Source organism: Geotrypetes seraphini, chromosome 1 (genome assembly GCF_902459505.1).
Source record: "Geotrypetes seraphini chromosome 1, aGeoSer1.1, whole genome shotgun sequence".
In the NCBI taxonomy this organism is placed as follows: domain Eukaryota; kingdom Metazoa; phylum Chordata; class Amphibia; order Gymnophiona; family Dermophiidae; genus Geotrypetes; species Geotrypetes seraphini.
The window spans coordinates 498542770-498564892 of NC_047084.1; the positions used below are offsets into that span (position 1 = coordinate 498542770).

The following is a 22123-nucleotide window of genomic DNA, read 5'->3' on the forward strand; positions in this document are numbered from 1 at the left end:
TTTCCTGATCGAGGGCTCTAGGAGGAGTGAAAAACAAACTTGGCATGGCCAAATGGGAGCTATGAGAATCATTGTGCCCTGATCTTGATGAAGTTTGAGTAGAGTTTTCCCTACAGGAGGAACTAGAGGAAACACAGAGGGACTTGTACTCCCAGTGAAGCAGAAAGACATCCAATGCAATGTGACGGGGGGCAAAGAATTTGGAATAAAATTGTGGAAGTTTAATGCTCCAAGGGGAAGCAGAGATCTATTCTGGTGTTCCCCATTAAGAAAAAATTGCATATAAAGATTGTCGTGCTGCAAGACCAATCGTGAGCTGAAAAAGCCTGCTCAACTTGTCTGTCAAGACATTCTTCTTCCCTACCTAGTAAACTGCCCTAAGTATCCCACGAGCAGTAGATCGATTCCAAATCTCATTTTCCTCCAGCCAAAAGAGGATACTATCCCATGCCTCCTTGTTGTTCAAAGAGAATATGACAACCTGGTTGTCCATACAGATGAGTACTTCAAGGAAGCAGTCCTGTAATATTTGAGAGCATTCCACATCACTCACAGCTCTAGATTGATATAGAGCCGTTTTTATCAACACGAGGTATGCAGCACTGACCGCCGCTGAGGATGTTGCCTGCCTGCCTGCCTCCAGTGATCCCTCCTTCCTACCTTCCACCCTCTGAAGCCACTGCCAGGGATCTCTCCTTTCTGCCCACCCACCCCTACTGAAGCCAACCCAAAGGGCTTCCCTCCGATTCAGCGGCAATCGTTGAAGGGACACGCAGTAGTTCCCACGCTGCATGTACCTGACCAGGAAACCTTGTCTCTGATGTCAAGAGTTGACATCAGAGGAAAACATACGAGTCAGCCATGTGCAGTGTGTGAATTGCTGCCTGCATGTCCCTGCAATGTGTCTCACTGAAGGCAGAAGGAGCGAGTGTGGCTCGAGCAAGTTACAGAGAGAGGGGACATGGTCTGGGACAAAGGGAGAAAGGTGGGGGGAAAAGAGCACATTGGGACATGGAAGGAGCAAGATTTAAGAACATAAGAATTGCCGCTGCTGGGTCAGACCAGTAGTCCATCGTGCCCAGCAGTCCGCTCACACAGCGGCCCTTGGGCCAAAGACCAGTGCCCTAACTGAGATTAGCCTTACCTGCGTACATTCTGGTTCAGCAGGAACTTGTCTAACTTTGTCTTGAATCCCTGGAGGGTGTTTTCCCCTATAACAGCCTCCAGAAAAGCATTCCAGGTTTCTACCACTCTCTGGGTGAAGAACTTCCTTATGTTTGTACGGAATCTATCCCCTTTTAACTTTAGAGTGCACTCTCTCGTTCTCTCTATCTTGGAGAGGGTGTACAACCTGTCTTTACTAAGTCTATTCCCTTCATTATCTTGAATGTTTTGATCATGTCCCCTTTCAGTCTCCTCTTTTCAAGGGAGAAGAGGCCCAGTTTCTCTAATCTCTCACTGTATGGCAATTCCTCCAGCCCCTTAACCATTTTAGTTGCTCTTCTCTGGACCCTTTCGAGTAGTACTGTGTCCTTCATGTACAACGACAGTGCTGGCCACAGTATTCCAGGTGAGGGCATACCATGGCCCGGTACAGCGGCATGATAACCTTCTCCTATTTGTTTGTTATCCCCTTCTTAATCATTCCTAGCATTCTGTTTGCCCTTTTTGCTGCCGCCACACATTGAGCGGACAGCTTCATTGACTTGACTTGTCAACCAGTACTCCCAAGTCTCTTTCCTGGGAGGTCTCTCCAACTACTGCACCTGACATCCTGTATTCGTGTATAAGATTTTTGTTACCGACATGCAACAACTTACACTTATCCACATTAGACCTTATTTGCCATGTCGCAACCCATTTCTTGAGCATGTTTATGTCGCGTTGCAGGTCTTCGCAATCCTCCTGCGCCTTCACTACTCTGAATAACTTCGTATCGTCTGCAAATTTAATCACCTCACTCGTCGTACCAATTTCCAGGTCATTTATAAATATGTTGAAAAGCACGGGTCCAAGCACTGAACCCTGCGGCACTCCATTCGTGACGCTTTTCCAGTCCGAGTATTGTCCATTTACCCCCACTCTCCGTTTCCTATCCACCAGCCAGCTTTTAATCCACGTGAGTATTTCACCCTCAATTCCATGGCTCACAATTTTTTGAAGTAGTTGTGTATGTGGAACCTTGTCGAACGCCTCTTGAAAATCCAGATATACCAGGTCACCCTTGTCTATCTGCCTGTTTACTTCCTTGAAGAAGTGCAGCAAGTTCGTCAAGCAAGATCTTCCTTTGCTGAAGCTGGGCTTGCTTGTCCTCATCAGATTGTGTCCGTCAAGGTGATTAATGATGCGGTCCTTTATCGGCGCCTCTACCATCTTTCCCGGTACCAAGGTTAGACTCACCAGTTTGTAGTTTCCCGGATCTCCTCTCGAACCTTTCTTGAAGATCGACATAACATTCGCCACCTTCCAGTCTTTCAAAATCCTTCCTGATTTGATTAACAGATTGGCTATTAGTTGAAGCAGTTCAGCTATAGCCCCTTTCAGTTCCTTGATTAGTCTCGGATGGATGCCATCCGGTCCCAGGGATTTATTGTTTTTAGGCCTATCAATCTGCCTGCATACCTCTTCTAGACTGACCGTCAACCCCGTCAGTTTCTCTTCTTCATTTCCTGTGTATAGCCTGTCGGCTTCCGGTATGTTGTGTATATCCTCTTCAGTAAATACAGATGCAAAAAATGTGTTCAGTTTGTCAGCGATGGCTTTGTCTTCCTTTAGTACTTTAGTCATCCAACAGCCCCACTGCTTCCTTCGTGGGTCATTTCCCCTTAATATATCGAAAGAATGGCTTGAAGTTTTTTGCCTCCTTGGCTATTTTTTCCTCGTAGTCTCTTTTGGCCCCTCTTACCACCTTATGGCACCTACTTTGATGTTTGTGCTTTTTACAGTTTTCATCCATTTTTGACCTTTACCATTCCTTAAATGAAGTCTTCTTGTCTCCAATTGCTTCCTTCAGCTACAGTGAACCACGCCGGTTCCTTGTTCTTTTTACTCTTGGATCCCTTGTTATGTGGTATGTATAGATTTTGCACCTCAGTGACTGTGTCCTTAAAAAGGGACCATGCCTGCTCTAGCATTTTTACAGTGCTTATCCTCTTCTTAATCTTCTTCCCCCACCATGAGTCTCATCCCTTCGTAATTCCCTATTCAGAAGTTCAGTGCCATAGCTGTCATTCTGGATCGATGTTTTGCCCCTGTGTCTAGGTTGAAGCAGATCATATTGTGATCACTGCTTCCCAGCGTCCCTTCTACTTCTACACCTTGCGCTGGTCCTTGTAGTCCCATTTATAATTAAGTTCAGAATTGCATTTCCTCTCGTATTTTCCTTGACAAGTTGTTCCAGGAAGCAATCGCCTATAGCATCCAGGAACTTGGGCTCCCTACTGCCTAGATTCCAGTCTATCCCCAGATAATTGAAGTCACCCATGATAACTGTGTTGCCTCCCTTGCAGTTGCATTTAATCTCATCCGCCATTTCTCCATCTATTTCTTCAGACTGCCCTGGAGGTCGGTAGTAGATGCCAATCTTCGTTTCTGTTCCATTTGTTCCCAGAATTTTGACCCATAGAGACTCTACCTTATTTTTTATTTCCGGCGTGTTCTCTCCGGTAGACTCAATTTCCTGTGACATATAGGGCAATACCCCACCTTTTTGGCCTACTCTTTCTCTGTGGTATAGCTTGTATCCCAGTAGCACAGTGTCCCAGACGTTTTCCTCGTTCCACCATGTTTCCATGATGCCGATGATGTCAAGGTTATCTTTTTGTGCCATAGCTTCCAATTCCCCCATCTTATTCCTTAGGCTTCTTGCGTTCGTGTACATATACTTGAGTTTGCGGCCTGTTGCTTTCTTGCATTTCCTTCCCTCTTGTGTCCCTTTCGATCCGTCAGGATTTCTGTCTTGCCTATGATCTAGTGAATCTTCCCCGCTATCTTCCTGCACGGTATACTCTGGGTATACCGGTTCCTGAATCATCGACTCTTGGTCGACTGTCGGCTTTTGCCTTCTTTCTAGTTTAAAAACTTCTCAATTTCTCTCTTGATGTTGCTTGCAAGTAGCCTCGTTCCGTCTCCACTAAGGTGGAAATATTCTAGATGAGCTCCCCATCCTAGCATCAAAGCATCTGTGCCTAGAAATTTTTAGTGGGGAGTGGGCTGGAAAGGGAGATCTCAGCTAAGATTTTGTGCTATCATCCACCTTGCAGAGAATGCTGCAGATCTGGTGTAATTTGAACTGGATCAGAGATGGATCCTGGGACCATTGTGTTGATAAAGTGTACTGTGGAATTCTGAAGTGAAGGCATGCAAATGTGGTCACATGAACCACTGATGCCCCATGACTGATAAGGCATAACATCTGGCAAGTAAAGTGTGCATGAGGATGGGGATTGTTTGACACAAGTGAATTAAATTGCTTGGGTAGAAAAGCCCATCCATAAATAGTGTTCAAGAGTGTTCCTATGTATTCCAAGGTTTGAAACAGCTGTAGATGTGACTTTTGCTAGTTGATGGCAAACCCTAGAGGCTAAAGGAGACAAACTGTTGAGGTTATGGCATGCTGAGCTGCTTGCTATGATGAAGCCTTGATGAACTAGTCATCTTAAGTGGAGAAATATGTGAAACCCCCATGAGTGAAGGGTTGCCACAACTACCACCAGACTTTTTTTGAACACACTAGGAGCAAAGGCTAGCCAAAGGGCAAGATTTCAAACTGGAAGTGTCAGAGACCTACATGGAAGTGGAAATACTTCTTGTGAGCAGGTAGAATGGATATACGAGTGTAAGCTTCTTTGAGATCTAGAGAGCAAAACCAATCTCCCTTTTCTACCAGGGGTAGAAGGGTTCCCAGAGAAAGCATGCAAAACTTCTCCTTTAGCAAAAATTTGATTAGGATTTAGTATATGCCAAAGGCCTCCAGTCTTTTCTGGTATCAGGAAATACTTGGAGTACAACCCCTAACCTCTCTCCTGCAGAGGAATAGTTTCTGTTGTGTTTAGCTGAAGAAGGGCCAAAAGTTACTGGTGAAGGAGGGTCTTCCGGAGGAAGAAGAGACTTTTGATGAGTGTTTTTGAGGCTTTTTGATCACACGTAGGGAATAGTCTTGAGTAACAACTTAAAAGTATCCACTGATTTGTTATGGCAAGAGTCCAAAATTGCTCTATTTTTCACCAATCTACCTCTGATAGGAAGTGTGGAAAGTAGAATGAAGGAACATTGGCAATGCTCTCTAGAGGAGAGTCAAAAGGACAACTGAGTTTAGAATGAAGCTGAGATTTGTATCTTGTTGTTTCGCACAGGGGTGCTAACCAGCTGGCCTAGAGGGTGATAAAGATCGCTAACCATAATGATTTTTCATGTTGTATTAGAATGGACATCTAGAAGGAGCAAGTATCTTCTAGAAAAAAATGATTTGTAGCTTAGACAAAATGGTCGTTGTGTATGTGCTTTTAAAATTTTATCAGCCACTTCAATCCCGTCTCTAAATGGATCACCACACTTACAAGGAACTACTAGACTGATATTTCTAGATCAGAGACTATGAGCCAAGCTAAACGGTGCATAACAATTGCCACTGTAGATGTTTTAGATGATCTAATCAAATGCATCAAATATGCCTCTAGCTAGGAACTCTCTCAAAGTGAACAAATTCTTGGATAAGTGCTGGAATTCTTTAAGCTACTCTTGAGGGAGGAATTCCTCATATTCTGAAAGTTGCTTAAGCAAGGACTTTAAATAAATGGAAGAATACAACTGGTAGTCCATAATTCTATTGATGAGAATAGAAGATTGAAAAATGTGATTACCAAAGCATCTACTGTAAAATTCTGATTTTCCTTCCTTTAGGAGCAGAAACACAAGACCTTGAACTGCGTGAGCTTTTAAAAGCAGATTTCACAGAGACTGGACCCAAGACGGCCGCAGCTAAGACGTGCTGAGAAGCATGCACCCGATCAGCTTAGCTCTTCTTTCCTTTTTTCTTCCTCGAGGCGTTTTGTGGCCCGATTTGTTCTCAATGCCGAAGAGGAGAGGCAGGAGCGCTGCCGGCGCCTCGCAACGCTCCATGGTGCCGACTCAATGACAATCGTACAGAATATTGTTTCTTTTTATACTTTAATAAAATACGTTCAATATAAAATCATAACTGAGGCTTGTGCAGATGAGATCAGATGGTTTGCAGGGACCGAGCTTGCGGAAACGGGGCGGAAATGTTGTGGGTTTGTTTTTTTTAAAATTTCAGTCTTAGTAGTTTGCTGGTCCACAAAATAATTATTTTATTTCTGCCGGTCCACTGCCCTAGACTACCTTTGGTAACTCCTAGGGAGATGCTTAAGAGATATTTGGTAGAAGTACTAAAAGTTTCAGAAAAAAATTTACCTCTATTCTCTCAGGTGTATTATCTACCAAATAATAAAAATGGGCCTCAAGCACAGTTAAACCCAGATCAAGTACAATTGAATGTATCTGAAATATTGGAAACGTCTGATAAGGATATGGTAAAGCCTTCCACTTTGATATTAAGAGTAGCTCTATTGATAGATAAAGCATGATTGAGGCTTTTCTTTAAAAATAAACAGAAGGACTTTCTTGGATGAAAAATTCAAATGTTTCCTGATCTTTGTAGAGAGACTCAAAAACATTGCTGAGACTTTCTTCTTTTGGAGACCTAGGGTCATCTTATTAGGGGCTACATTTTACTTGAAACATCTTTGCAAGTGTATTATTTGCCACCACTCAGTCAAAATATGTTTTCTTTGAACCTCTGCTTTCTTGACCCTGTCCCAAAAGGAAGAGGGAAAATTAAAATCAAGTGCTCTATAGTTTAAAATATTATTCCTACCTCAGTACTATGTATAGCATATTCTAATAAGAATTATAACTTTCCTTAATTTCTCGCTTATGTGAAACCTTGGATCTTGAATGAGGACTTGAGTTTTGTTAGTTAAAATATATTTTCTTTTCTTTGTTAAGAATTTCAAGGTGTAATTGTTTTATACATTTGAATTAGTAATGTTTATCCTCACATACTTTATGTACAAGTCTATGCTTGGTCTGTAAATTTGAAAATCTATAAATATAAAAAATCAAAAAAGCAGATTTCACAGAGAGTGATGCTGCAGTTGTGTTCTCTCAAATCCTGGACACTTTTATATTCTATACATTGAGTAAATTTTTTTTAAGAGCTACCAGAACTGATAGAGGAGTCTCCCAGTTGTTAAATAGGTATCTCTAATGACCCTATGTAATGGCACATTGATACAATCAGTCAGTGGCAATTCATTGTTAAGCAGCTTAAAAGCTCTCAGCAGAGGTTCTTCCTCCATTTTAAATGGGAAGAGCTTGACCAATTTGCCTTATAAAGCCAATAAGGATATGCTCTCTAGTGGAGACTTACACCTTTGAGGTGGAGGACAAGGATCAGAAATGCCATAGGATTTTTCTGACAAATTTGGCAGATCCTCAGAGTGGTTTGCGATATCCGAGTCAGACTCCTCAAAATACTCTCTCCTAGGCAAATCTGGGAGTGTACATTGAAAGGTAGCATTCACTATGCATCGATGTTCTGACCCAGGAGATAACCCCTCTGCCAATGACAACACATGAAATGAATGAATCCGTGCTGACCTCAATGCTCAACAATGAGCAGTGGTGCGTGACCACTTCCTTGATTGATGCCTTGACCTAGGCTCGAGCTAGGCACACACTCCTTTAAAGCCAGTGTAGACTGCATCTGCAGTAGCCCCAAAAGCTCTTGTTTGAGCAAAGCCTAGATCTCCTCCTGGAGAGTTGATGTCTGAACTGGAAGAGACATCAGCATGGAAGCAGTCTGTGGTGCATTTTGTCCAAGCATGGGAGACCTTGATGTCAAGGTATGCCAGGGAGGAGAATCTTCAATGTATGGTATGTTGACGCTTATTATGCATCAAGGGAGAGGAGGATGCCTAGGACAACACTGTATTCACCACATCAACTCCATTTGTCATTGGACCTATATTTCTAAATTTTTCTATAGCTTATTTCTTTCTAACACTGTATAATAAAAGCCAGTGTTAAACTATAGAATAAACTATAGAAAAATTTAGAAAGATAGATCCAAAGACAAATGGAGTTGATGTGGTGAATATATTACCATCACAAAGCCAAAAAGAGAACCTGCCAATGATCTAAAAAATTGAAATAAGAAGATCCGGGGGATATATATATTTATTATGAAGTGTAACCCTGGAAATATAGCCGATAACATTTGGCTTTCTTACCTGCTACCCCACCCCCCACCCAATGGGTGAAGCAGAGTAAAACATTGAGCCTTGCCTTTAGATAAAGAGCACAAAGCTTGATGCTCTCTATGCATAGTTGGTGCATGTGGTGTCAATGCAGGCTGTGCATCAGGTCCTGAATCTCCTGCCATATTCAACATCTATACCAGACCAAAAAGTCTTTCACACTGAAGTTGTCAAGCTTTAAGGAAAATTCTATAAGAGGCACCTAAAGTTAGGTGCCTAACTCAATTAGTAAGGCCTAGTTTCCATACACAGCATCGTAGTCAGTGGCCACCTTAAAAACAGCTATGATCATGTGTCAGTCAGCTTTTAAATATTAACCCTTTTAATGTCAATATTATTTATTTATTTATATATATATATATATAATGATAACTTTATTCTTCTATACCGCCATAGTCGTGAGACTTCTAGGCGGTTCACACTAAAGAGAGCTGGACATTCAGTGAGTTACAATAGGGAATACAGTATATAGAAATTTACAGTATATAGAAATTTACAAAAAAAAAAAAATATATATATATATATAGACTGGAAAAAGCTATATATATATATATATATAGACTGGAAAAAGCTATATATATATATATATATATATATATATATATATATATATATATATATATACATATATACATATATATATATATATATATATATATATATACATATATACATATATATATATATATATATATATATATATATATATATACACACACACATATATATATTAAACTGGAAAAAAAAATTTGGGAGAGGCACCCATCTAACTTCTTAGGCATATTTCTACAAAAAAGAAAAGGCACCTATTACATGGTGCCTACCACTAAAGTAGGCGTGTTTTGGGGTGGAGAAAGATTTACATGCTGCTAAGTACGATTCACTAAAACAGATGCCGGTCTGCAGAAATTTTTTGCTGGTTCGCGCAGGCCAGCGAGATCAGGGGAGCTCTGACGTTTTGCTTCCCAACTCTCAATACTTGCCTGCAACAGCGCCAGTAGGGTCAGCCCAGCGATTCACTTGGAAAGAGGAAGTTGCATCAGAGGCAGCCTTTGGTCCTTTGAGGAAAGAGGAAGTTGCATCAGAGGCAGGCCACGGTTCAGCAAAAGCCCCAAGGCTGCCAAAGTGAATCGCTACACTGATGCAGGAAAGTACTGAGGGGAGCGGAGGAAGCCACTGTTGGAGGCTGGGAAGCAGCTGGATAAAGGGAGAGCTGCTATTGGACCGGGAGGGATGGGAGGGAAGGGAAAAGAGTTACTGCTGGACAGAGGAGGAGGAAAAAAGGAAGGAGACAGCTGGCAGAGAGATTAGAGAAGGAGAAGGGATCAGGGTGGAATGGAGAGATCAGATGAGGGAAAGGGGAGAGACAGAGGAATGAGAAACTGATTCTGGGAAGGAGGTCAGCAGAGAAATAAGGAGAGAGGGACAAAGATGCTAGATCTGGTATAGGAGAGATAAAAATGAAGAGAGCAGTGAAGCTGTAATGAATCATGTAAAAAAGAGAGAGGGGGCACAGGCTGAATGGAAAAGGGAGAGGGGCATAGAAAGAAGGCAGATACCATATGGAAGGGGGCGAGGGCAGACAGTAGATAGAAGGGGCAGATGCTGGATTGAAGAGAGTGAAAAGAAGATGAAAGCAGAAACCAAAGACAAAAGGTAGAAAACAATTTTATTTCTATTTTGTGATTAGAATATATCAGATTTGAAATATGTCTCCTGCTAGAGCTGGTGTTAAACATAACTGGGGACTGCAAAGCTCAGGCAGTACTTCTTTAGCTTCCAGCTGGCTTGGGGCTCTGTCTGAACAGGGGGCAGTTGCCTTAGTTGCACTCCCCTAACACTATTCTTGTCATGTGTGACCATTGTCTAACTCCCCTCTCCAGACAAAAACATTCTGAAAAAGTATTATTAATATATAATCTGGCAAAAGGGGAACTATACAAGGTTTGAATCATTTGTATAAATCCAGAACCAATACCAAACCAATCCATTGCTTGATACATAAAGGTCCATTCCACACGATCAAAGGCCTTCTCTACATCCAAAGATACAGAGAAGGCCGGATCTTCCATGGCTTTTGTTAAATTTAACATATGAAAAAACAGTCCGGTGTTGTTTGATGATGAATGACTTTGAGCAACGAAACCCGTTTGGTGCATACCAATAATATAAGGGAGAGCCTTGGCCAAGCGTAAAGCCAATAACTTAGCCAGAAGTTTTCCATCTACATTAATCAAAGAAATAGGCCTGTAATTTGAAACCAACATGGGATCCTTATTTGGCTTCAGTAAAACAATAATTAAAGATTCTGCCATAGTACCTGAAATACAACCTTTAGTTAGTTGTGATTGATATAAATTTAGAAGATGAGGTAAAAGTGTAATATAAAATCATAACTATTTGAGGCTTGTGTGGATGGGATCAGATGGTTTGCGGGGACTGAGCTTGCAGGGACATGCGGAGACAGGGGGTTTTATTTCAGTCTTAGTAGTTTGCCAGTCCACAAAATAATTCTTTATTTTCGCCGGTCCTTAGGTGTAAAAAGGTTGAAGAACACTGCTCTAAAAGACTTAAGACACCTATAATGTAGGCCTTTAAAACCCCAGCCTATATTACAAGTGCTAAGTTTTAAGTTGGGTGCTGCTAAGCACGATTTTGTAATGGGCACCTAAGTGTGAGATTGACATACAATAGGATCGTAATTTTTAAGCGCCAATTACAGAATCCAGTCCTAAGTATCCTCTTTTGCATTTGCAGACAGATGTCACAATGAATGCCCAGATGCTATGAACTGATATGTGGAGAGTGATGAGGAAAAAGCAAACATGCTAAGCAAAAACTTCTGTTCTGTGTTCACGGATGAAAATCCTGGAGAAGGACCAAGATTGTCTGGCAAAGTTACACACAAAAAATGGAGTAGATTATGAACCATTCATGGAGGAAAGTGTTTATGAACAACTTGAAAAATTGAAGATGGACAAAGCAATGGGACTGGACAGGATCTATCTCAAGATACTGAAGGAGCTCAGAGAGGTTCTAGCAGGTTCTATCAAAGATTTGTTCCACGAATTACTGGAAACAAGAGTGGTTCCTGGGAATTGGAGAAGAGCGGATGTGGTCCCTATTCACAAAAGTGGTCAAAGAGATAAAGCGGGAAACTACAGGCCGGTAAGCCTCACTTCAGTTACTAGGAAAATATAATTGAAATGTTGCTGAAACGAGGATAGTGAAATTCCTAGACTCTAGTTACAGGATCTGAGGCAATATGGTTTTACTAAAGGTAAATCATGCCAAATGAACCTGATTGAATTTTTTGGAGTAGGTGATCAAAGAATTGGATCAAGAACATATGCTAGATGTAATTTACCGTATATACTCGAATATAAGTCGATTTGAATCTAAAAGTCAAGACCCCATTTTCCCCCAAAAGAGGAGGAAAAATGGTTGACTAATATGTCGGGCAGCTTAATATTCAAGTGCCCTGCCCTGTCAGGCTCTGCACCCAACTCCCTTCCTTCCTTCCCACCCATCCCCTGTCAGACTCTGCACCCAGCACCCTTCCTTCCCTCCCTCATCAGACTCTGAACCCTCCCTACCTCCCAGGCTCGGCACCTTGCTACCCTCCCTACCACCCTCCCTGTCCTAGACTCAGGCTCATATCTCTACTGATGATCATCGGTGGAGGTGCAGTGGGCAGGAGCAAACTTTCCAAGTTCCTGCCTGCTGTTAACTGGCTACAGTGGCTTTGGCCGCTGAGAAGAAGCATGAGCAGGTGTGCAATTTTGCACTGCTGCTCAGTGCAGAGCGGCTTCCTTAATGGTTCCTGCGTAGAGGTATGAGCCTGATTCTCAATAGAGGTATGAGCCTGAGTCTACGACAGGGAGGGCAGCAGGGTGAATGGCGGTGGCCTGCAAAAATTTTGGAAGGGGCGGTGTATTGGCTCAAATATAAACCAGGACCCCCCCATTCTTGGGCCTATGTTTTGGCCCAAAAATCAGTTTATATTTGAGCCTTTGACACGGTTCCACATAGGAGCCTCTTGAACAAACTGGACGAGCTGAAGTTAGGACTCAAAGTGGTGAACTGGATTAGAAATTGGTTGACACACAACCAGAGGGTTGTGGTAAATGGAATTCACTTGGTGGAAGGAATAGATGGGCTGGAGTTAGCACCAGCAAGAGTACAGTATGGGCACTGCCTAAAAATTTAGAGTCAGTATACTTGGCAGTGTCTGTACCGGGTTCCGTGGATGACATCAGCCACATGTGAGATGATGTTTACTTATCCTAAGATTAATATGGAGAAATGCACATAAAATGCCACATATCTTCAGATTCCTGCTGACAAGATGGCAGAAGGAAGCAGTATTGCCAAAGGCCAACTTGACTGCGGCTGTTTGACCATGTAAGGGGACAGCAGACAAAGCTCTGTAAATGTCACATGCAGTCTATGGAAGGGGATGAAAATTTAAGGTGAGGGAGACAGGTGCACTTAAGTAGCATGTCAAAGATCGATTTGTCCTAGGGGAGAGATGGATCAACAGCAAATGTCTGTTCACAGATCTGCTTCCTGTGCTCAAGTATGTAGTTTCCTGTGCCCCTTGTCACAGGCGAGATCAGATCCTTTCAACTGGTGAAGAGAGACAGCTATGGGATGGAAATAAGTGGAAGTGGTGAGGTAGTAAGGAAAGGGAACAGCTGCAAAGACAGATAAAAACATTGCTAGTCGCTCATTTACAGTATAGAATTATTACACATGTTGCAGTGATAGGACAAAGAGGATACCATATATAATATTTTGATTTTATTTTGTTTCTTTCTGCGTACTTTCTCCAGACCATAATGTATGGTAATTTTTATTTTTTTTTTACTTCTTCTGGGCCTTTGGAAAAATCCACTGGTTGGTGTCTCAAAGTTTCACCAGGGTTGGGGGAGGGGGAAGGATTAGCAGAAGTTCTCTTGGCAAGCAAGCCCCAAATTTCAAAATTAACATACCTTTCAGGGATTTTTTAAGGGGGAAGGGTTTAAAGGATAGCTTCCCCCATTTGAAGACATGTAGAACTGGGTTTTAACATTACAAATGAAACTCCATGAGTAAGTGTAAGTTACAGTGAAAACTGCTTTTATAGGTTTTCTGGTGAAACCAATACACAAAAAGCACACACACTTCATACAGCAGGATAGAAAATTTATTTCAATAAAGGATCACAAATTAAACCACATACAAACTGAATACCCATATTTATATTCTAGAAAGCTGCTGCCTTTAATTTTAAAAAAAGAAAAAAAACACCTCAGAAAATACACTCTATGCCCATATTAAGCAATATAAAAACCACTATGGTATGGGTGGGAAACTTTCAGAAGGGCTTCAACAGAACTCACAGCAAGATAGCATTAAAATCCATTCTGAGGGGAAAAATTACTGCTTCCTTGTGCTATTCCCCGGTAACAAAGATGTTGTCAGAAATGACAATTTCCGTGTCCCCTGATGATGCCTTGCTAGCATTTGGTTATAAACCATAAAGCAGGAATAATTTCAGCCTGTCAGGAGTCTAGCTAATGCCCAGTTTTCCCCTAGAGAGAATTCCTGTCAAACCTAATGAGAGCTCCAAAGGCCCTCTCTACAACATAATGAGCACTTAGGCCATGCTAGTGATCAGTCAGCAAAAAGCATCAATTTAAGTTTGGCTACACCCTCGGGTCTAGACGTCACTAGTTTTAATAAGAATTATGATTACTGGATACCAAATGCCTCCTTCAGACTTGTTGTTACTGTTTTGAAATTTAGAACAGTCAAGTTAGCTGGTAAAGCAGCAGAAGTATCTTTTCTAGAAGATTAAACATTACCTCTTTCATCCTCTGCAAACATAATATTAAAATTAAAAGGAAAAAAAAAAAAAAAGGATGATTACAACACCATTTGGTGGTCAAATTATAGGATAATGTTCATGCTTACATAATGCAAGGCTTAGAATGAAAAAGCTTATATTTAAGGCTAATTTCATGGCACTGGTTGCCACTATGTTCCAACATTATATACTACACAATCACTGAAAAAAAAAAAAAAAAAAAAACAAGATTTAAAATTTCAAGGCACAAAATAGCAAGGTAATGCCTAAATCATAGTTAACAAAGCAACAAGTAGATAAAGCAGCTACTGGGAATTACAAACCATCTTTCAAAACTTCTGAATCAGCAAAGCTTTAAAATAAATTATATAATAATATAATATTTTAAATTATATAATAAATAATATTTTTTAAGTTCATTTGATATATATATAATATAGATAGATAGATATCAAATGAACTTAAAAATATTATATTGCATGTTTGTGAGTTGGTAGGTTGGATGGCAACTATTTTCAAAGATTTTATTAGCGGTATATAAGAATTAAATTTAAATTAAATTAAATTAAATATGCTGTACCTTTCTCTTTAGAATTGGGGCCAGATGTACTATAAGCATTTTTATCTTATCCTTGGACACAAAAACCTTTAGCAACGAGACTCTTGATGCTCTATTTTAAAAGATATTCCACTAAATCTGACCTATTTCACCACAACACAAAAAGGACAAACATTAAAAAGAAAAAAAAAAAAAAAAAAAAAGTAATCTGAAATGCACTTGCTTAACAATGTCCGAGTATACTGAAGATCTGAAACCTGAACAAATCAATTTTTCTGCTCTGGCCCAGCCAGTCAACCCTCTTTAATTTAATGAAACAAGAGAGTTTTAGACCAAGCAGCACATATACATCAAGCATTGTATTGTTGCACTTTGAAATGTGTCCAACTGTGCAACTTCATCTAATGATAATCTTTTTAAAGAGGCAATCGATTTCTTAAAGACTTATTGTACCAGCGCCTTGATGAAAAAGTGAACGTCAGCATATCTACAGAATACTTACACCCTGCCATTAATGCTTTCTTTGGCAGACAATGACTACTCAATTGAGGGTCCTCTGGGCTAAGCAATCATTTAGCCTTTCTTCTCTTACAGAGGTCCTTAGTGCCTTGTTCCAGTTCAATGCTCTTTTTATTCACCATTAGAGAAGCCATAAGTGTGATATTTTATGGGAACTTAGAAAGCTCTAGTTACACAAGTCCTGAGTTTGCAAGACATTAATTTCTCACTTTTTCTTCTTGTTTGTTTATTTTTTTGTAAACAAGAGGGTACAAGAGGGGCCTGAACATATATTGCAATCTTACAAGAGACCAGGTCAAAATAACCTTGATCTGCCAAAGCTGTGACATGTATATTTTCTAACCAAAATGAAAAGACATACAGCCATAACAATTCAATCTAGAAGTTCAGCTTACAAGTTTCCTTTTACAATAATTTTTTTTTAAAAAAAACTCCAGTCCTATGCTGTAACCAACAAAAATAACAAGATCTTTAAGACAAATATAGCCGCACGCACAAAACAAACAAAATGCACACTTTATATATTTGTTGCCAAGTCCTAAAAACACATTTGCCACATATTTCAAAAGTCATCAGGAAGCCATACACGCACACGTGTTGTTTGCATGTGCTCCGTAGATCTAATCTCTGTATAAAGCTCTACATTGTGTCTGTGATCAATGTTTACCCACCAGTCACGCACCATACTCCACTCTGCACTTCTTAGTCAGATTTCATTTAATCAGATTTTACTTTATCTTTATCGGAAGCTTCTATACCTCTACTAGTGACTGAGGAGTCAATTCAGAGTGGTTTTCAAAGACATCTATAATGGATTTTAAATACAGATTCAGATGGATTCCACTGCGATTGTTGTCAGCCTCCTAGCTGCTTGGCTAGGGTACCATGGTTCCATTTGCATTATTACACTATTATATATTACTACTACTGCTACTACTACTATTAATTATTTCTATATGTATGCATCATATGTATACTTTGTTTACACAAAATTACAATTAACCATTCTAACTAAGTATGCTATATTTACACCCTCCTAAATAGCTTAAAATATAAAAATACAGCACAGCGGTTTATTTCTTACCTGCTTGTGCATTTCAATATTTAATCCATATGACATTTCATAATACTGTAAAAAAAAAAAAATAAATAAATAAGTTACAGAATGTATTCTGTGCAGGCCTGAAACAATATCAATTTGTATACCTGTACATCTGTACATACCATCACATAATGCCTCTGCATTTCTGTTTTTTCACTTGCCAATTTTTCACATTCCAGTTTAAGGCTGCAAAAAATAAATAAATAAATACAATGGGCATCTCAAGGTAAGCATATAATTTCTTGCTAAGATTTGCCTCACACCTTTAGATTTATCAATGCCTTTATTAACTGATTCCCCCAAGGCAGTGCTCAAGGGGTGTAGCTTGACGGAACAATTACACTGCAGCAACAACATAACAATTTGAACTCGAGAAGAAAAATCCATTCTGAAAAAACTTTAAAATTTAGCTGTAGATACTGAATAAATATGTATGGAAGTTTGCTCCACAAAAGATTCTTCCCTACTCCTCCCCAATATAAAAGCACATGAAAGGAGCTTTAAAAATAATTAACACAGAGCTCTCATTTTGAAAAGGTGATGAGCCAGGAGTAATGACACTTGAAAAAAAAAAAAAAAAAGTGTCTACTATGGGTTACTGCCATCACTGAGCCCAAACAAACTCCTCCTGACCTCTGGTAGGTTCACTAAAGTTCACAGACCCTTCATACAATGGTAAGGTTTTACTACACTGAGAAAACTTGTTAGCAAAAGGACACACACAACCAGAATCGGTGCCTAGGGTGGATGGGTAGAGGTAAACCTTTAAAAATCAACCACTAGGTTGGTTTGTTTGTTTTTCATACAGGGAGGTTTGTTACATGGAAGTTATATAGTCACTAATTTACTATTTTAAATAAACAATGACTTAATAGTGTAACCAGACTCATATGGGCAAACAGCACCGATTCATCTGCTGTTTTGAACTCCAGATTTCGTTACAAAATGAAGAGCAAATATTGACGGTTCTCATGCAACTGTAACACACGGAGAAGGTTCATTTGAATGAGACTAACAACGCTGGAAACTAAACAGGAAAAGGGGGGGGGGGGCGGGGAAACCAATGAGGACTTCAAAACTGACCCCAGACGCCCCCGTCAGGCCCGAGGAGGAAGAGCAGCTAAGTACACTCTGCTCGCACTGTCTTCTTATCCACACTCTACCCTGAGCAATATTTGCTCTTTTATCCCAGCACTCTCGCACTGTTACTTTTCTGGTACCCACCTGTGATACTGCGCTTGGAGAAACTGAAACTCCTCTTTAATCCGGTCCAGCGACTCTGGAATGGTGAATTTAAATGGCTGTCCTGCAGCCTGATGAGGCGTCTGGGTGGCCAACGTTTGGTGAGAAGGAGGAAAAAAAGAGCACACTTTTCACAACGGAAAGAAATATATATCATAACTTGCAAAGCAATGCTACAGTTAAGAAAAAAAAAAAAATTAAATAAGGCCCACAACCACTAACTCCAGCATCCTGTCTATACCGCTGCAAGTACTTCCGAAGAACAGGCCCTTTTCTAAGCCACCGCCACCACAGACAACATGTGCAACTGCTAGCAGAAAGGGGGGAAGGGGTGAACTCTACCATACCCGATCCTCACTTCCTCTGCAAAAGAAAGGCTGCAAGTCCGAAACACGAGAGCAAACAACACTTTCAAAGGCAAGGAGGGAGGGGGAGGACGGGGGGGGGAGACATTTGTTCAGCAGCACACAACTTGCTTCTTCTGCACTTCAATAGCTCCAGAGGAAGTCAGCATGCCACGAAGGGAGGACGAGCACCCTCCCACCCCCACCTAGAGCGCTTGTAAAGTACAGAAAAAACCCACAGCTCTAAAAGGACGTGCACGATCACCTATCTTCCCCCCCCCCATCCCCACCTCCTGCAAAGACACAGGAGAAAGAGTTTGAAAACTGATCAGGCTGGTTAGACATCAACTGCTACTGTCAAAAAGCTGTGCAGAAATCAGGTGTTCCCCCCACCCCCCTGTTTGCGATAGCCATAAACTAGGAGGTTGTGACGGGGACGGGAAGAGTCCCTGACCAAGCATCCCTTCCAGCTCTTTGTTGCTGGTTCTCCTGGGAAAGGGAGGGATTGGTGATCACATGGAAATGAGAAAGGCCTTCGTTCCTTCAAGCTTACACTAGCTAAATATCCTCCCCCCCCCCCCTTGCGAATCCGTACCCACTACCCTCTAGTTTTTCCAACCAGAAGTCTTAGCAAATACACGAAATAAAGCAGAGTGAAGGGGGACAGCTACTAAGGGCCCTGCCTGCACAACGCTCCTTTCCCCCAATGCAGGTACTTACTGGGTGTCTGCTCTGGGGAAACATGGCTCTCACAGCCGCCGCTTTGCTCCTTTGCAGCTCAATTCTTGATTCAATTTCAAATCCAATCCCCCACAGAGAACAAAAAGCACACAAAACAAGGAAAGCAGACTCCTTAGATCTGCTACTGCGGCATCTTAAGATCCCCTCGAGTTTCTTTTGCCTCCAGCAGTCGCACGATTTTCAAACAAAACAACAACAAAAAATTTGGTTGGGTGGAAGAGGTGCTCTCCCCCCCCCCCCCCCCCAAAAAAAAAAAAAAAAAAAAAAAAAGACTTTAAAATTCCGAAATGAACCTCGTCCGGTTGTTCTTTCTTTCCTTTCTCCTCTTGTTCTTTCCTTGGCAATAACTTGAAGAGAGTTTCCAGGGACACGGAAACGGCCACAAATCCTCTCACTCTCCGATGGACAAATTATTCGCCCTCTTCTTCAAACATCAAGGAGCGAATTAAAAAGCAAACACCAAGGAGGAGTCGAGGTAGGGAAGGGGGATTAAACAACCCCCCGAATAAAAAAAGCGTACACATATATATACAAATCACCGCAGACCATGAGAATACGAAGAGCCAAACGGATGCATCTGTGTGTGCGCCTGGGATTTCAAACGATCAGGCTGTAAATATCATCCCCGAAAACCAAACTCAGCCGCGGTCGTCCCAGTTCCTGAAATATCATAACCGTGTTAAAAAAAAAAAAATAAGAAAAGAAAAGAAATGGTAACAGTAATCACAAGAGCAAAAACGGGATGGTTGCTGTTTTGTTTTGGCTTTTCTTTTTTTTTTCTCCCCCCCCTTGCAGCGTGGTCCAATACAACATCCACGGAAAGAAAGCCAGACGCGCACGCTCGCATACACAGAAGGCCAGGCGAACCCGTCGCGAGAGGGGGGGTGGAACCCGAGCTCGCGTGCTCCCTTCCGCGCTTTGTCGTCCCCCCCACAGACACACTGTGCCTCGTGCGCTTCCGGCGGCTAATGAGGAGCGCGGGACCGGCGGGCGGGGGTGGGGGGGGGAGAGAGAGAGCGAAGCGACAGAAACCTCTCACAACCTACCCCGGCCCGCAGCAACTTCTCCGGCCCCCATTACTGGAACAGAGGGACTCCTTCCCTCTGTATAGAACTAATGGTTTTGCAAACAATAATTATAATATTTTAGAAAAAAAAAAAAAGTTAAACTGCGGCCCAAAAAGCAGACTGTGGGATGAGAACTGAAAACAAATGCAATCTGAATAAAACGGGACACAGCGTATCCGCCCGGCTAGCCGCGCCTCTCTCGCACTGGTTACATTAACACGCGGTTTCACACTCCTCCGGCTAACCAGCAGCCATCCCCGCCTCCGCCAATCGCCGGCCGGTAGCCAACGTGGGTCAGTGACGAGCACCTCACAGCTAACCAATGAGCGGCGGCGGCTGCGTCCGGCTGAGGTGCTCCATTCCTTAGGCTGAGGGAAGCCGGGGAGGACCAATACGCTCCGTCTGCAGGGCCCGGATTGGTGGGGAGAATGGGAAGGTCGGTGGGAAGGAGAGTGGCAATGCTGAGTTGTCAATCAAAGTAACGTGGGGCTAGAGTGCTGCAAAGAAGGAGAATGTGTGTGTGAAGCCTTTATATACACATGTAGATGCACTCTGCACACACAAACACAGAGGGACGCACACATGTAGGGATTAATAATGCATGCTATTTTTATTACTGGTCATCTGTAGTTACACCAAACACGGCTCTGTGGGGGAGGGAGGGGGTTCTTTCAATTTCCAAAGAGGTCACCGAAGATTTTGGAAAAACGGTTATATTGCTGTGTAAGGATGAAGTGAAAATATTCATTTGTGCGGTGCACATACAGTACATATATCGATTTGTTGCTCCTTAGTTCCGCATGCACTCTGTTCAAGCAGACTGTGCATGTTTAGTTTGAATAGGGCTCTTTGCCAGTCAGGCACACACTGTTTGCAGTAATAAAGGCCGACCGAATTTCAGTTTTGGTTTTATTAGATTTTATTTATTTATCAGTTTCATAATATATTGTCTTTCTGTGGTTCAATCAAAGCAGTTTACATATTGCATTCGGGCACTTTCTCTGTCCCTAGTGGGCTTAATCTAAACTTAAGTAGCTGAGGCAATGGAGGGTGACTTGTCCAGGGTGACAGGGGGCTGCAGTAAGAATCAACCCAGTTCCCCAAGTTCACAGTCCACTCCTACATTAAAACCGGACCGAAATCCTTTTTCTGTCTTATTCTGTTTTTTGTTTTTTTGTTGAAAGGTTATAAATGAAAGGAGAAATCCCACCACTGTAATGAATGTAGATGATACTCTAATGATCAAACAACAGTGAAAGTAAACACACTTCACTCCCCCCCACCCCCATTTTTTTTTTAACATAACTGTGCTAGGGTTTTTGTTTTTTTTTTAACGCAGGCTGGCATGCTGAATGCTCTGTGCTGCTCCCAATGAACTCTATGAGCATCGGGAGCAGCGCAGAGCATTCAGCGCTATCGCAGTTTTGTAAAAAGGGGAGGGGGTTAAACAACTAAACTTAAACTAAAATTTAATTTTCAGCCATGTTTTCAGCTGAACCCCCCTCCCCCCACCCACAATATTTCTATGAAAGATGAAAATTTGTGCTTTGTCTCCTTCCCTCTCCCTACCTGTAGGCTTCCCTGGACTAATCTTATAATCCCTAGTGCTCTAATCGGTAATAATTTATTATTTATTTACTGCAGCATGCAAATGGTTTTCTTATATCCAGATATATTTTGTAACGGAGACACAAAATATACTAAAATGTTAGGCCCTTTGTACAGCACTTAGCATGATTGGATCATTTCAAAATGTGAGAGTGTAAAGCAGGGGTAGGGAACTCCGGTCCTCGAGAGCCGTATTCCAGTCGGGTTTTCAGGATTTCCCCAATGAATATGCATTGAAAGCAGTGCATGCACATAGATCTCATGCATATTCATTGGGGAAATCCTGAAAACCCGACTGGAATACGGCTCTCGAGGACCGGAGTTCCCTACCCCTGGTTTAAAGGAACCCTACCTCCTGTGGGTTAAAATTAAATAGATAATGGAATGTGAGATAGTATAGTACACAAGTATATCAATTTCTTTCCATAGGGGCTGCTAGGGAGGCATAAGTCTTAGTTACATGTTAGATTAGCTTTTGATTGCTTTATATTGGAGAGAGGGGAGGAGAAGAGGGACCATTGAGTTGAGGAGTTTAGGCTTATGAGGTTTAGTTTTGTATATAAAATAATAGCCCCCCCCTCTTCTTTTTACAAAACCGCACAAGAGGTTTTCATTGCCGGCAGGTGTGTTGAATGCTCTGCGCTGACAGTCATAGAATTCCTATGAACGTCAGAGCAGCGCAGAACATTCAGCGTGCCAGCCGGCACCAAAAACCTCTTGTGCGGTTTTGTAAAAGAGGGGAGGGGGGTAA

The 22123-nt window shown here is 41.6% G+C and overlaps 1 protein-coding gene across 19 annotated transcripts in view; it reads right to left on the reverse strand.

The window, feature by feature from the left end:
• The window catches only part of LOC117351636 (transducin-like enhancer protein 1), a 307381-nt gene extending 287147 nt beyond the window's left edge, over positions 1-20234 (reverse strand). For 10 of the 19 annotated variants that reach the window (XM_033927370.1, XM_033927331.1, XM_033927313.1 and 7 more), the window contains exons 1-4: positions 18677-18933; positions 17595-17695; positions 16493-16556; positions 16353-16397 (exon numbers count right to left, since the gene is read on the reverse strand). In XM_033927370.1, the coding sequence (XP_033783261.1) occupies positions 16353-16397; positions 16493-16556; positions 17595-17695; positions 18677-18700 (234 nt within the window). In that variant the 5' untranslated portion in view covers positions 18701-18933. Of the gene's footprint in view, positions 1-16352; positions 16398-16492; positions 16557-17594; positions 17708-18676; positions 18934-19743 lie in introns of those variants that run through there. The other 9 variants (XM_033927322.1, XM_033927278.1, XM_033927268.1 and 6 more) reach the window with 3 other exon arrangements.
• Positions 20235-22123: the final 1889 nt, after the last annotated feature.